General features: G+C 36.8%; 2 protein-coding genes across 3 annotated transcripts in view; both read right to left on the reverse strand.

The window, feature by feature from the left end:
- The window catches only part of KATNA1 (katanin catalytic subunit A1), a 30,383-nt gene extending 26,985 nt beyond the window's left edge, over nt 1–3,398 (reverse strand). The window contains exon 1 of the mRNA XM_006185445.3: nt 3,110–3,398. The gene's annotated coding sequence lies outside the window, so the exon portion shown is untranslated. The remainder of the gene's footprint in view (nt 1–3,109) is intronic.
- Nucleotides 3,399–9,943: 6,545 nt separating this feature from the next.
- Nucleotides 9,944–17,143, reverse strand: part of LATS1 (large tumor suppressor kinase 1) — a 36,852-nt gene continuing 29,652 nt past the window's right edge. For both annotated transcript variants that reach the window (XM_032485131.1, XM_032485132.1), the window contains one exon: nt 9,944–13,789. In XM_032485131.1, the coding sequence (XP_032341022.1) occupies nt 13,280–13,789 (510 nt within the window). In that variant the 3' untranslated portion in view covers nt 9,944–13,279. The remainder of the gene's footprint in view (nt 13,790–17,143) is intronic.

The following is a 17,143-nucleotide window of genomic DNA, read 5'->3' on the forward strand; positions in this document are numbered from 1 at the left end:
TTTTGGTGGGCCATGACTCAATGTTCCAAAACTCACAGAAGTCATTCCAGGCCTTCTTTGAAGGTTCTGTGTTATGGATACTTCTTTCCAGTCAGATAAAATTCCTTAGGAGCCAATGAGCTGACATTTTCTAACAAACAAATGTAAAGTCAATCCAAGGCCACATTAAAAATGACTTGAAAAGTTCCTGGTTATCAAAGAAACAATGAGTTTACTGAAAATGTATCAAAATACCATGACTTGAAGAAATGTTAGACAAAAGTAAATTTTCCTATTCTTGTAGCATCTCTAAGACATTCTTCTCAAATGTCAACACTACAAATTTATGAGATTCTTCAATTTTCAAGAATATATCCTTATCATTGCTAAAATCACACTGCAGGAAGACAGAAACTGGGTCTACTTGGAACAATATCTGGCAATACTTGAAGAAATAAATATATGGGAAGAAAAGCCTATGTAGACCAAAATTTAACCACCATGAACTACAAACACTATTGGTTCAATTAATAGAACACTTACAAAAATGAGATTGGCCCAAAACTCTGACAGTCGGTTTTTAAAGAGAGATTATCACAGAGAAAAGTAACCATAGGTGATGCACGCTTCATCTCACAGCAAGCTTTTCCTTTACATGATCCTTCCTCTCAGAAAACCATCCTTTTGCTTACATGGCTTCAGTATTTATTTCAGCTAATGACTAAATGCATTTATTTAAACTAAGATGCAACATGAAATTTTAATTCAAGTAACAGAGTCACATTTTTAAAACACTAAAAGCTCTATTACAGCAAAATTTGTAGTAAACTTAATATGTGATGCTGTGTGGTATCTCACAAAGACACTTAAATTGTCTTTTTCTCCTCCAGGATGAGGGAAAAGAAGTGATCAAAGAGAATGAAAAAGAACAGGCTACAGATTCAAATATTTGAGTTCTCAGATGCCTATTCTCTCCCCTAAGACAAATACGGGGGCTTTCCTATTCCACATCGAAAAGGATGCCATACTCACTTAATTTTTAAGGAACTTTAGACTGGGTTCCACTTTTATCGCAGTTTTTACTGTAATGTGCACAGTATTATCATTCATTAAAAAATATTGTATACATACTGAGGTGCAAGGAATTGTACTGAAGACAAACATAAAATCTTGAAGTTTGGTGGAAGGGTATCATTTCATTTATTCTAGGTGTTTTTTTCTTTGCTTAGTAGGAGGAAACAAGCACACAGCATTAAGCAAGGCTAAAAAATCAGCATCAATGTTAAAAATATTTATCTGCAAAACTAATGTCCTAAACAAAAACAGATGAACTTCAATCATGCATTTTCCTGAAGGAATTTCAGTAAGCCAAGTGTGTATAACTTTACAAGTGACACTATACTGTTAAGCAATTTTCAGAATGTTCATCTCTAGGATATGAAAGCAACTACCATGCTAATTTACAGTCAGTCACTGATGATTACGAATAAATACAATAAATAAGTGACCCATGACCAATTATAGCATGGCATACATTCTTCTTACCTTCATAACCATCATATGATAAATACTCAAGAAGCACGAGAAAGTTATCACTACAAAAAGAGCACCAAAAAGAAATCTGCTCAAGAAAACAAAAACAAATATATGTATTTGGTAAACTTTCTTTCAGTTTACCCTGAATAAAACAAAAATAAATCAGTGAATGTAACAATTAAAATGTAACTTTAAAAGCCATATTCAAGCCATATCAATTAACACTACAAGCAAAATCTATTTAGCATGTTATCACTACTGATCATACTGATTTGACACTATCTTTTTAACCAGTCAAGTAGCTAAAAACAAAACAAAACCACAAACCATTGCTGTAAATAGAAATTCAACATTGTTGTTAATACAGTAAATTCTACAAGATTATCTAATCCTTAGTATTTGTCAAGCATTGATAACGGTTTCAAAATAAAATGCAGAATCTGTTGTAGCCTAGTACCGAATATATAAAATGTAAAAGCTTCATGAATAATCAATGCCATAAAGGAGCTTTATATAGCTTTTCATAGTCTAGGAATGTTGGAAAGTTGATTGGCACTGCCCCCTTTTTTAAAGGCATGAGACAGCCCACAAGTTAGTATTAATACAAGACAAAGACTTTTGCCACTATTTCTTTGTTTGAGAACTCACTGATTACAGAGAACATCTCCTTTGAAAAATAAAATAGGGCTGCACACTGAGATAGTTAGGCCTGTATGAACAATTACAAGAATCTTTCTTGACCCCTTGGTGTTCTATCATTGTGACTATGCGGCAAAGATCTATCGCACACCCTCTAAAACATTAGGAATGTTCTCAACAGTAACTAAAGGTCTGATTTCAAAGAGGAAGACAAATGAGTGCTCTCAGGAAAGAAGAGTGCAAAAAAAAAAAAAAAAGAGAGAGAGACAAGGGTTCAACAATATGTTGCTTCAAGTTAGTAACTGATATAAAAATAGCACTTCGCTGTTAACAGAAATTTATTTTTGATTAAATAAGGGTTTGAGACTACCCACTGCAAGGCATTAAGGATCCACGTTCATCTCTAACTTCATCACCGTATAATACACTGTATGAAACAAAGTTTTTAAAAGGTACCAACTCTAAACAAAAAGGGCCATAAGTCTTCCAGGGGACCCCCAGCTCCAGAATAAACTAAGAAATAACATCCTCACCAATATCACACCCACCTAACAAAATGTAAGAAAGGAAGCTGCATTCCCCAAATAGAGGCTTCTGGGGTTTTTCAGGGAAGAGTTTCGGGCGGGGGCGTGGACGAATTCGGGGAGACGGCCGATCAAAAAAGTTCAGCAAAAAAACCAAGTTCTCTCGGCCGGAGACTTCTCTAATGACACTGGCCTAGAGTGGGATCTGCAGGGGTCCCCAAAAGTTACCGTCTAGACAGGATTCCTGAGGGAGGGGGACCGTCACGAGCCACAGGTATCAGCGACAACAGCAAGACCTAAGACCTCAGCGCAGGCACCGGCAGGTTCACAGCCGGCTGCGCAGCGGGCTCGCATCCCAGGCTCCCGAGTCCCTAGCCGACCCGGCCATGGGGGTCGGGGGTCCCCAGAACACCGGGAGAGAGAGCACTCACCTGCGGCGTCTGAGGCTCCTCGGGAAACTGCCCAGCGCCAGGCGGAGACGAAGGGCCAAGCGGGGATCCGGGCAGCGAGGGAGTGGGGTCCGGCCCTGTCCGGCCCCAACCACCCTGCTCTGTGCTCACGGATCCAGCCCTGCCAGGTCCAACCGTCACCAGCCCCCGACGATGCTTCAGCTCGCCAAGAATTTGAAGGCAAACCCGCCAGGGTCACTTCCGGTGCCGGGACCGGCCGCGGTGACTCGGGCGCACGCGGGGCGACGCCCCGGGAACGAGGACGCCGGGCGGCGTGCGCGCGCCGAGCACCCGCTGGGCGGGGCCGGCGGCGATGGGGCGGGGCTAGCGGGGGCGCGCCTGTGTAGTCCCGTGCCACCGCCTGCCGGCGGGCGGGACAGAATGGGAGGGGTAGGGACGCAAGCTAGTACAGGCACCTCGCGTTCCTCAAAATCTTTTTCGAAGTGCTTGCTCACTTTTCCTCCCGTTTGATTTTCATCATATTCCTCAGAGGTGAGGGGGTCAGAGTGTCTGTTTTACAGGTAAGTGTCAAGAGTCAAACAATTCGTTTATAACAAATCCTGTTTTAGAACCAGATACTTAGAATTTGGCTGAGGCGCTTGTCAAGGCATAACATGAATAAAACAGGGAGTGAGTAAACAAAGATTTCGGACACGCTACTGGTGGAATTTTATTTTCTTGATTTTTTTGATCAACATTTTAAAACAACCAGACAACACATAAAATTATGATGTTCCACGATGTACAGGTACGTACATACTCAACGATACTATTGGCCATGCGTCGTCCAGTCTCAACATCCATCCCCTGCCTCCACCTAAGGTGGAATAGAGGCACTTAAGACACGTTTTCCTCTAGGAGTGAGTGGCAATTAAAATTCTAAATTTAAAGCATCCCATTAATTTAACACGGACTTATATAAAGGCAATTCAAGAGAAACACATCCTTTCAGTCCACAAATATTTATTGAGCAACTGCTGCGTGCCAAACAGCGTTGTAGGCACTGAGTATGCAGTAGTCAACAAAGTAGAATGTTTCCTGGAGTTAAAAGCCTTGTAAAATTCTCAGCTAAGTATAAAATATTAGTTTTGCTATGGTGGATATGAACTCTATTGTAATGGACCACAGGAAACTATAATTAGTGTATCTTCTTAAGGTAAAAAGTCAATTCAGGGAAGTACAGATTAATTACCCTAGTCAGGCTTAACAACCTTTTTTTGTAATACGAGTGAAGAGTTATGTTGAACTATAAAGGCAATTTATAGTTTAAATGGCACAAAATGAATACATATTGTAGGATTCCATTTATATGAAATTCTAGAACAGACAACACTAATCTATAGTAACAGAAAACTGGTCAGTGTTTGCTTGAGACTGAATTGGGGAGTGGGAGAAATGGAAAGGATTAGACTACAAAAAGGCAGGAGGAAATGTTTCGAGGTGATGGAAATGTTCTATATCTCAATTAGAGTAGTCATTATATAGGTGTATATGTTTATTAAAACTCATTGAACAATACACATAACATGGATGCATTTTATTGTACATAATTTATACCTCAATGAAGTTAATTTTTAAAGTAAAAAGCAACCACCAAAGAGTGGCTTACATTTACTACTTCTGTGTCTTCATTAGTTGTACTAGTCCAGGAAGGCTATGTTGTAGTGACTTCTGAATCAAAGAGGTTTCAAACAACAGGAATTTTTTTCTTCTCATTTACTCTGTGTGTTCATGGTAGAGTGGCTGTAGGCACTGGGACCCTTGACAGTAGGACGGAAAAAAATGAGATAACTTGAATAACTTCGGCCTGGATTTGATACAGTCCACTTCTGCCCACATTTCATTTCACATTTCATTCCACATTTCATTGGCCAGAGCAAGTCATGTGGCCAAGACTGAATTCAAAGGGATGGGATGTTGAACTCTACAGCGTGCCCTGAAGGAGAAACAGAATATTTGTGTACTGCCCTCATAACCTCTACACTAGACATTTCTTCCTTTACAGTGTGGCTTCTACAACCATCCTTATAACATGATTGTGTCGAAACTGAGACTCAGAAAATTGGAGGTTATTTCTTCCTGGTGAATAGTGGGATTCATTTGGCAGGATCATAGGACGCATGAAGGAAAGTTATGGAAAAGTAGGTAAAAAGATAGGTACCAGTTTTTGTTCAGCAGGCACAAAGGGGCCATTAAACCATGTACACATGAAGGCAAAAATGTATACAGGAAATGGGAAGATTAATTTGGCAGCTGTGAGTAGGAAGGTTTGGAAGAGGCAGAGAACAGGGGGAGACTGTTGCAAGAGGTGTTGGACCTCTGGAATTACACAGAAGGGAATACCATGAAGACTGCTTGTTGACATTATGCATTTGTTTTCTTTCTTGCCCCAGTAGATAATCTTACACGTAGAAACTTCCTCCATTTGAGTAGAGCAATGTCTGTCATATTGTAGGCATTAGATATTCGTAGAATAAATAAAGTCATTAAAAAAGAATTTGGAGGCACTTATGACACTTTTCATTGATGAAATCTAAAAGGACTTTCAGGACCAGTTTCACTCACCTGGTCTATTTATTGCATCTGCTAGTCCTCCTCTACCTATTTCAAAAATCTGAGCTATCTCTTGGGGTATAGCATATGTATAAGATGAGGAAATTGTAACCATGATTAAGAATCTGCTGACTTTTTAGATTATGTCACAGTATTTGCAGTAGCAAAATGGGAAAGATTCCCCAGTGCTGTTCACTAGCCTTATACACATTATTCCTGAATAATAGCTTCCATCACAGACCTGCTACTCCCAGATTGCTAAATGCCATAGGAAAAAAAGAAAAAACATACCACCTTGAAGACCAATGCGCAATTACATGACTTATAATCCACCTGAAATATATGTTTCTGCATGTCCCACCTCAGTTATCTCTCTTCTCACTTTTCCCGTTAGTTATTTCAAACTTTCATCACTGTCTACAGGTCAGGCACATAGCCCTTTCTGCCCTTTCAGTAAATCACCATGTCTTCATCTTCGGAGAAAAACAGAAGCTATCAGATTACAGTTCCCTCAACTTGATCCCTGAGGCAGAACTGCCATCTGCCTGCCGAATACTCCTTTTCCTCAGTAACAGAACCTAGCTTGATGAAATTGAGCTACCTGGAATAAGGACTACATTTTTCAGACTCTCACGCAACTAGGCGTGGCCGTGGATCTATCTTCTGGCCAGTAGAAGTGTTGTATAGAACTTTTAGGAAGGTACCTTAAAGGGAGAGGCCCTGAAAATCCCCCTTCCACCCACACCACCCCCTTCTCACCAGGTTAGAACAGAGAAAAGATGGACAGAGTATAAGCAGCCAACTGCTGACCATAAATGACCTTTAGGATATAAGCTATATGATGAGGGTAGCAGAACTGAACAGATGAAGTGTGGGCTGACGCTGTGGAGCTGCTATCCCAGGTGTGGACTGCCAGCTCTACATACTATATGTCTAAGTAATGGTTGTTCTGGGTTTTTCATACACAGCGTAACCTAAACCCAATACTCTGACCTCCAATTTACAAACGTCTCTAATTCACACGTGCCCTTTGGTTTTTGCCTCCTATCTCAATGAAAGTGTGTCCTTCTTTGTCTAAGCCCAGTTCCTCCACTTGAACTTAAAAGATTTTTTTAAATTTCCATTTTATGTATTTGGATAAGCAATGCATTTCCATGGTTCAAAATTCAAATGATATAAAAGTTTATATAGTGAGGAAGCCTTTCTACTATTCTTGCTACCTTAAAAATCCAGTCCCATCCCCAGAGACAATAACATCAAATTCATTAACTACCTTCCAGAGAAACTTTTATTATATAAGCAGTTATATAATGTAACTTATTGGGTCTCTCATGAGCTTTCTCATAATCTGCCAGTTTAAACTGTCTTCAATCAAGGAAAATTTGCTTTTGGTAATTTCTTATAACTTCTTTTTTCTTGTTGGGATTCCCTGTCTTCACATTTATGAGAATATTTTTCTTTACATCATCGCTCATAGTTATAAGAGCCATTGTAATATCTTTGTCTACCAATTCCAGATGTTGGAAATAGAATCTCGGGGTTGACAGCCACTGATTGCGTTTTCTCTTGAGACTAGGTCCTATCTTTGTTATGTCAGGTAAATTTGGAGTGTGTCCTGGATACTGGATATGTTATGTTACGCTTCGGATTCTGTGATACGCCTCTGGAGGTGTTTTGTTTTGTTAAGCAGGCAATTAACTTGGTTTGATTCGCTTTCTTCTGAGCAGCATCTCAAATGTCAGTTTAGTTCTTCGATTCTTCGATTGGATGCTTGGATTCCTCCCCACACATATGTGGTTCATGAGTCAGCTAGATTTGGGCCCTGCTCAGACAAGGTATCATGAAAATGAGACATTTATCTAGTGCCATTCCTCTCTTCCAAGCGTTGATTTCCACCCAGAATCTGCCTGCTCTTGGTTCCACTTGAGTATCTTTTTTTTAAAACTTTTTATATTTTTGAGTATCTTTAGGTAGTTGTTTTATTATTTTCCAGAGTTTGTAGTTATATGTGATAAAGTCAATCCGTCAGGAGCTAACTTGGTCATACTAGAAGCAGAATCTAGAATTATCTTTCAAGTAGGTCATTTGGTTGACAGGTTGGATAATAAACTTGAAGGACTAGAATGACATCAAAGACTTGTTAGAAAATTATTACAATGATTCAGGCAAGATTTGATGAAGGCCTTAACCAAATTAGTTTAACCAAACAATGGGGATGAAGATGATGAATTAGAGAAAAATGTACTAGGTAAATAACTGAATTTCATATTGATTGCATGGGAGATGGTTAAGGTAAAAAAATGACCTTCTTAAATTGTTTTGCAAATCAGATTATACATTAACACAAATTATACACTGAATTAGGGTACAAGTTCAGCAACAGTAACAAATTATATATATATATATAATGTGTATATATATATAATGTATATATAATATATGTATATACCTTTTTTCCCTCTTCTCTAATATTTTGCACTTGATCAGAGCAGGCTGGACAGACAGCCCTGCTTCACAATCTTTCATAACTAGGCTTTATTACTTGTTAATCCATCATCACTAGGGTGTTTTCCTAGTTTTCATGGTCAACGTAAAGGCATGACTCTGTCCATGTTCCATCCTGTGGGAAGAGGGGAAGAGCACGTGGACAGCAAGCAGTATCACAATATCAACTTTAAGTGTATGAAGCAGAATTTGCATGTATCATGTCTACTCATATCCCAGTGGCCAAAACCTAGTCATGTGGCCACAACTAATTACAAGGCAATGTAAGAAACATGGGCTCTTGTGGGACAGTTGAAACATGAACAGCGATAGGGGTTCTATTAACAAAAGGAAAACTGAGGGAAGGGAAGCTGGAAAACAAGAGCAGCCTGTGTCATCAGTCAACCCCTCCGGGAGCTGGGTACTCATAAGAATCTTTTCCATCACAGAATGAATTTAACCCTTCTCTAGGAGAATCAGCTCCCACCCAGATTCTGAATCCAGCAAAAAGGTCAGGATCTGTCGGTGACTCTACGGAAGGAAGAAGGAAAGATTAGGTACTAGGGAGGACAGTAACTGCCTGTATTTCAAACATAAACTTGACATCTTCCCTGTACCCTTCAAACACGTAAGCAGATATATTTTCTGCGTATCTTCCTTTGGCATAACAAGGTATAGTCACAATTTTAAGCATGCCAAACATGGATCCAAAATGTAGTAAAATGAGGAGCTAATGAGCTAAAGGGAGGTGCCTACCAGCACCAGCATCCATGCGTCAGCTCCCAGGATCAGCTGCTGCCAGCGTCTGTGTCCCCAGGGTGAGCCACAGTGCCCCCCCACCTCTCCGGGAGGCTCTCCAAGACCAGCAGTGTATGTTCACTGCTCAGTCTTCTACAAGAAGATGCTGTGGAAGCCAGGGGAAAGTAGCTTGGACAAAGAAAGAAGTGAAATTACAGTGCAGCCCTGCTGAAACCACAGCCAACTTGGCCAAGAGGATTATGACATATGAAGGCAAAAGACACTCTATGAGACATTTTCTCTGGAAACATATAATCAGAACTATAGAATTAAAAAGGAAATTGGATTGCATGAAGTCCTTGTCACCTCCCACCTACCAAAAATATGCCAGCTAAATAAAAGAATAAATAAATATATTAATTGGAGTTTTTTATGAATTGTAGTAAAATGAATCATAAGCCTAATGCACTTTGCATCAGCTGTACAACAGCATCACGTAGACCAAATATGATTTTACAAGTGAGTGCAAACAAAAGGGTAAGAGGAGACCTAAGGGTTATGGTGACACTTGAAAAAGGGGGAAAAAACCTAAATATCTGTTAATCTATGTAAAGTTGATTTAAGATATAACATCAACATATGTACTTTATTTGGTAGGCAGTTCATGTGATAAAGTAAAAGATTATAAATAAAGGAAAACAGATTAGCCACTACACATTTTAAAAGTTATAAACTGGATTCAAATAATACAAATCAAAGTTTAATAATTAAAAAGGTTTAAATCTGTGCTGATCTAAAGGGAGCCTTTAACATGAAATATTTATTGTACTTATGTTGGACAAAAGGAAACATTTTACTGGGTTACACTAACTCTATTCAGTTTACTGTAAGTAGGTGTTGTTATCATTAGCTATATATATTTTAATTCTAAGCATCAAGTTTTTAATCGTAAATTTTCTGAGAATAAAAAGATTAAAATAAATTTTTGAATTAAAAAATCAACATAACTAAGCAGCTTTAAAGTCAGCTTTCCACACATAATTTCAAGATTTCAATTTTGCCTTTTTTTTATTATAATCCCAGCAAATGTTACACTAGAGAAAATGACTGGGGAAATACAAATAGATTCATTAAAAACACAGGCTGATTATTCGTATCTACTACATTCAGAAGTATGCAAAACAATTTAGTTATATTGCAAAGCTGTAATTTCTTTTCCTAACAAAGCATTATTTTATAAAACTGTAGTGTTGTATTGATTCAATTTTAATACAAAATACTTATATACACAATACAATATAAAAGTAAACTGTGGTATAGTGCCTTCACGAAGGGATATATTAAGGCGCTTTACAAATATACTGATATGTTGACCCAAATTACTTTTTGTTTTAGTTTAAAACAAACAAGTTAAATGTTTCATTTTAAATACCAAAGGGATTTTTGTTTATTAAAGAAAAATTTCTAAAGTACCTTAGGTAACAGCAGCAGCAATATCTAAAAAATCCTCCCACTGTATTCTCTAATTTCAACATATTATTAAGTCAGAATAAAACATTTCCACTCACAGTTTTGCACTTTCCAACAGCAGAAGGTAATAACTTTTTAAAAAAGTCAATCTCAAAGTGACTTCTTAGTCATACATTCTATAGTTTCTATTACAAATAAGGTAGAAAAGATACAGCAATAGGGCCTGCCTTAGGACGTCACTGGACAATACATAACTGTATCTACCATTATTACATAATTATAGAACACATTTCATAAATACTATTGATATGCATAAAAAGGGGTAAGTATAAGAAAGACAGCAAGTTTTTTATTGAATGGGAAAATTATTTTAAAAAGAAAATAGGAGTAACCAATGTTTTCACTCCGTTTCAGTTGAGAGCATATAGATTTTTGATGCTGTTCTCATCTTTTTGGTTAGGAAGCACCAGATTCTATGCTGGAAGAATTGGATATAGTCTGGGAATAAGATAGCTAATGAAGTATATCCAAACTATTAAAAATGCAGATACTAAAGGCTTGTACACTGCTTCAGATAAATGCCAAAAGCTTATACCATCAGAGGAAATTTAAAAGAATACAATATTTGTAGTGTGTTACTTTTGAGGAATAAGGGCAGCACAGACTTTGGGGAGGGAAGGGGAAAAGACAGTACCTTAGTTTTCCTACAACGTAAATGTAACAAAGTTGGTTTTGTACTGTATTGCACCATAGTCCAGAGTAAAACAACTAAATGGAAATTTAAATAAATCTGACTGAGAAAGCCTGAAGGAGAGGGATAACTTAAAAATTTGAGTACTGAGCTAAAAGTTCTTGAACTAATTTTCTTTGCAAAGAATTTTACAGGACTAATCAAATGTTCCACGAAGTGAAGACTGCCATCTTATATAGTGCATTTTCTTACAATTCTCTGAGTAGAAGTCCTTCAGAAATATTTCTATATCAAGCCTGTAATAAGACAAACATATATTTCAGTGCCCTCAAAAGAGTGTTTAAAATGTGTTTGTGTTGTACCAGCAAGAGAGGGATTCATAGGGGTATCTTATCACACGGTACAGACCTTTCCCATCACAAGTTATCAGTGTTTATATGAGATGTGCTATTTGAGTACTAATCAGTAAATTCAAAGCAAAATTCCTAATTTAATATATCAGTGTTCTTATGGGACAGAGGTCCTTAACCAAGAGTTTGTGACAGGTTTCAACATGTCCAAAATCCCTAAACTACATGCAACATTTTGTGTATGTGCTGATGTGCATTCTTCCAGAAGAGAGCCCACAGCTTTCATCAGATTCTCTAAAGGACCAATGACTCCCAAAGACCCACCATTAGAGAGTGAGTTATGCAGTGGTTTACAAGCTGAGCTCTGAGAAGGCAACCTACAGAAAAGTAGAAAGTGTGAGCTAAAAAATTTTCTTTGCCCTCCCCAACTGGAAAAGGTTTGCCTTTAATTTTACTTACATACATGATTCCATTAGCTTTTATATGAGGAAAGCTAAAAGTTTGAAAATCACTAAAATTATGCTTCCTACCCAAAACAATTCCCAATCAATGGAACTTAAAGAATAAAATACAAATTTTCTAATGTCAGAATAGAGCCCTCTTCCCCTTCCCAAAAGATAATCTGAATGTATTTTGGTATGAAACCACAAGTCACTCTTAAAACTAAGTATTATATATAATAGGAATGCTGAAAAACATTATTTAACCTTAAATAAGTTAGGAGGATTTGAATTTCCTACTAAGACCACTATGTAATTTTTCATAATTACTAATGGCCACATTAATTTATAGTTAAATATTTTTTTCACAAATTAATCTGCCCATAGGTAATGTATTGCCAAATAGCCAGATTTTCCTTTGCCAGTAGCAATCCATGTATGCAGCACTGTCTTGAAAGAGAAAACCTGTAACATTACTGATGACATAATCCAAACTGTCACTATATGGAAACAGTACTTTTCTAGTAAGTACCCACAAATAATTTCTAATCAAAGTTTTGTATGAAACTGAAAATAATCTCTCTGTTTAAGATATGGAATTTAAAAAAATTTTTTCAAAGTAAAAATATGAAAGACCTTCGCTTTTAGTATTGAAAATTTTAATTTATGACAGCTTGGTTCCCTTTTAAAACTGAAAGCAGCATTAAAAATACCATTATGGAAAGAAAAATAGTAGTGCTTTGCTTCTTTTAAAGCCAGTAATTCTTGATATATAAATGTTAAAAAAAATTAAATATTCTACAGAGGGGAAAAAAAGATAGATACACTGCATTATTTTTCCTTCTTACAAGCATGCTGTTTCGATCTTGTATTTCTTAGTTCCAAAATGTGAATTACACAGAATATCATCAGCCTAGGAACACTCACCACCATGATGGCTTAATTTCTATAGTTTTTTTTTTTTTTTTTAACCAAAAACAAAGATATGGGGGAGAAAAAAAAGGAGCTCTGTAAATGTGGGGTATATTTCATATTTGGTTAAAGCAAGATAAAACTAAAACTGTCTTTCAAAAATTTTTGTCTTTTAAAATTATTTAGCATATGTACAAATAGATACCAGGCTTTTCCTTTTAAACAAAGCACTATTTTTTATTTTAAGTACTTTAAGTACCAGGAACTGACTATAATATTCAGTTCATAATTTACTTTCTTTATAACAGTTTTTTTTTTCTAAATTACTGATTAAAAAGGCTGGAATAAATTAACATTTTAAAAAGATTCCCCATAATTTAGGAATATAAAATATTGTACACAGAGCACACATACATAGCTCTGTCATAGTTGCATAATTTTATTCTCAGAGCTTAAAAAAACCCTGCGTTTCAGGCCTTTTTGCAAATCCTCATTACAATTATTTCCTAGTGTGTTAGACATACACTAGATCACGATTTTTGGTCTCTGAGCCTGTGTGCTGATCATCTTCATCTGACTGTTGCTCTGAGCCTTGTGAATTAATATATTCATATTCAAGAGGCTTTGGATAATTATATGGGTAGCCATTGTCATCAAAAAACCTCCGAAAGGTAAATTCATAGAAAGCATGTTCAGGGTGCTTTCCATTTTTATACCATCCATTGAGAGTGTCATTTACGTTTTCTTCTTCATTATCATCACTCCATAACTTATCAGGATCAACAGGATCAAAATTTGAAGTATCTGTTGGGTGTGTGATTTTAGGAATGTAGGAAGCAGACTGCTGTCTCAGGTCACTGGAGAAGTCAATTGTTTTAAAAAACGGATGAGCTTTTATTTCATCAGCACCATTCTTGCCTAAGCGATCTTCTGGTCCTCGGCAGAGTTTAATAATAAGATCAGAGGCTTCAGGACTCAATTTAGCTTGTGGTGGGATGTGAAGAGATGTTTGCCAGTTGATAACCTTGAAAGAAGATTTTTAAAAATTAGGGGGAAAGAGGTAAGTAAGAAAAACAAAAATTTCCTCCAAGTTTTATATGAAAAAGTCTTACTGGACTATTTGTGTTTTTTAAAAAAATAAATTTCCTGGTATTTTGCCTTCCTTACCTTTAATAATGAATCATTGGTAGGAAATAGCCTTTCCTCCCATCTCCCCCTCTCCAGGCAACTTATATTCATATGACATGACTCACTAAGTTTTAGCTCCCTTGTTAAGCCCTTCTGCCTGTGGCAGAAATGACTTTCTACTGTGCCTCCCCAGTTCTATGTATTTACTTGTATCATAATTATCTCTAATACTCTGTGGTACCTATTTATGTCTGTGTCCTACTAGAGTATAAAATTCCATAAGGCTACAGACCATGTTTTGTCTTTGTATTTCCCAGTGCTTGGCAAATTGCCTGGCACATAATTAATAGATATTCAATATATATTTATTCTTGTTCTGAATAAGCTAGAATGAGGGATGGAAGAAAGACAAGAGGGAAACAAGGAAGGTGGTAGGTAGTCCATAAATATTTGTTAAACAAATGAATAAATGAACCTCATTCTTCTTTATTAATATAGGTGCTTATCAGCTAGTGTACTAGGGAGAAAATGAAAGCCTCTCCTCTAGTATCTCTTCATCTTAAAGTCTTTGAGAAAAAGGAGATGCTTCAACTAATAATAAAATACTTCTATGAATTCTTTTTGGAAAAAAATCATGATACAACAGTAGTTATTTATGTCTGGTTCCAACATCTATTTCAGATAGGGGAAATGAAAATATACAATCAGCTGAACAAAGTTACACTCAGGATTTTTCAGTTAAAGGTAAAAATAAAAGACTAGGCATAGCAAAAAAAGATTCAGTTAATTCAAAGATAGATCAACAGAAATCAATGTAAACTGAAGTACAGAGAGAAAGTAAATAGAAAAAAAAAGAATAAAGCATAAGAGACATATATGACAATATCCAATGTTTACCACATAGACATGTGAATACTAATTCGAGTCCCAGAAGACAGAAGGAAGCAGAAAAAAATCTCTGAAGAGGAAATTACAGGGAACTTTCCAAAATTGACGGATGTCATCAACCCATAATTCAAGAAACTGTGAACCTCAATCAAGATAAACACAAAGAAAACTACACATAGGCACATCATGGTGAAATTGCAGAACAGTAAAGTTAAAGAGAAAACTAACCCTAAAAGCAGCCAGAGACAGAAGTTCCAGTACTGAGTAATTGATATACTCCTATTGAATGCAGCTATACAAACTGGACAAGAATGCAGGGAGCAGCTACCTGAGGATCCTGAAGAGTAAACAGTAACAGGGAGACTGGGGACAAAGACAAGAATTTGAAATACCATTCAACCAGTGGTGAGTTTACCATTTTTTTCTTCTACTATCCTCTGGCCTAGACTCAAGGAAACTCAAACCCTGAAGAGGTTTCGCACAGAGTGAGCTTCAGGAAAAGCCCCTTTGCTCAGGCTCAGGGAGTGGGAAAGGAATTTCCTGGCCACAACAGAGGTGCAGTAAAGGCCATCGAAAACTTTGAAAGGGGACCTTTCCTCTCCAACTGGAAATCAAATCATATAGCATATGATCCTAAGAAGATTGACTGAATCTCTGTCACTTTTTTGCTCTTTCTGTTCTCTCACACCCTGTCCTGGACACAGGCCCAGTCATGAGACATGTATGGCAGAGTAGGGTGAATAAAGCCTCACTTTCTGGTCCAAGAACTGAAAAGGGGAGTCTGAGGGACCAGAAAGTACCTGGGATGTGGCAAAGAAGGAGGAGGTTGGCAAATTGACACCAAAAACTTGTTTACAAACTGCTGGGCTCACCTCCAAACTGTACCTGTGTGGATCTAATTCTAAAGAGCATATCAAAGACTTTGAGAACTGAACTAAGAAGAGACCACAGACCAGGGAGAGATCTGTCTAGCAATGCAAAGGCTTTGACGATGAAACTTACATTGAAATCACAAGCCACTAAAGGCTGGTTGGAACTTGAGGCCTGAATTCAATGAGGTTTAATGTCTGCCAAAACAATATCAACATTGCCCATAAGATTTAAACAAGACCCAGAGTCTCATAACATAATATTCTAAATGTCTAGGATACAAGCCAAAACTACTTGGCATACAAAGAATCATGAAAATTTCAACCCACATAGGAAAAGAAAATCAACAGATGTCAGTGTTGAGATAACACGGATGTCAGAATTATCTGACAAAGATTTTAAAGTAGCTATTATAAAAATGTTCCAACTAAGGATGAATACTCTTGAAATGAAAGAAAGTCTCAGCAAAGAAATTAAAAATATGAAGAGGTACCAAATGGAAATTTTTAACCGAAAAATACTGTAACCAAAATAAAAACTCAATGGATGGGCTCAAGAGCAGAATGGAGATGTCAGAGGAAAGAATTAGCAAACTTAAAAAAAAAAGCTGAAAAAAAGGTTTGAAAATATGAGAACCTTAGTAACCTGTGGGATTATATCAAAAGGTTTGATGCTGGTATCATTAGAGTTCCAAAAGGAAAAACTACGTGGTGCAGAAAACATATTTGAAAAAGTGATCGCTGAAAACTCCCCGAATTTGATGAAAGACAAACTTGTAAATTCAAGATGCTCAGAGACACCAAACAGGATAAGAGCTAAGAAATCCATGCCCAAACCAATCATAATTACAATACTGAAAGCTAAAGACAAAGAAAATTTCTTGAAATTAGCTAGTGAAAAATGATGTATTACTTGAGGGAACAACAATTTCAATGATTGTTGATTTCTCATCAGAAACTTTGGGGGCTACAAGGAAGCAGATAACAAGAACTGAAACCCAGACTTCTATTACCAGCTGATAACCTAAGGAAGATTAAATAAAGACATTCTCAAGATGAAGGAAAGCTAAAAGAATCTGTTGTCAGCAAACCTGCTCTAAAATATTTGCTAAAGGAAGTTCTTCAGACAGAAGGGATATGATATAGAAGGAATCTTGAAACATCAGAATGTAAGAAATACAAGGAAGATGCTAACTATCTCAGTAAACATAAATGACTATTCTTCTCATCTTTAGTTCTTTAAAATAAGTCAATGGTTAAAAACAAAAATTGTAACATTGTTGACGTTTTAAATATATGCAGATGCAATGTATAGATAACTAAAACATAAAGGGCAGGGACTAAAGGGACGTATATGGTAGTAAGGTTCTATACTGAACTGTCAGTGCTAAGCTATTGATTCTACACAGACAGTGAAAACTTAGTATGTATTTTGTAAATCACTAGAGCAACCTCTAACAAAACTATATAAAGAGATAGTAATCCAAAAATAC

The sequence above is a fragment of the Camelus ferus genome, chromosome 8 (genome assembly GCF_009834535.1).
Source record: "Camelus ferus isolate YT-003-E chromosome 8, BCGSAC_Cfer_1.0, whole genome shotgun sequence".
NCBI lineage: Eukaryota > Metazoa > Chordata > Mammalia > Artiodactyla > Camelidae > Camelus > Camelus ferus.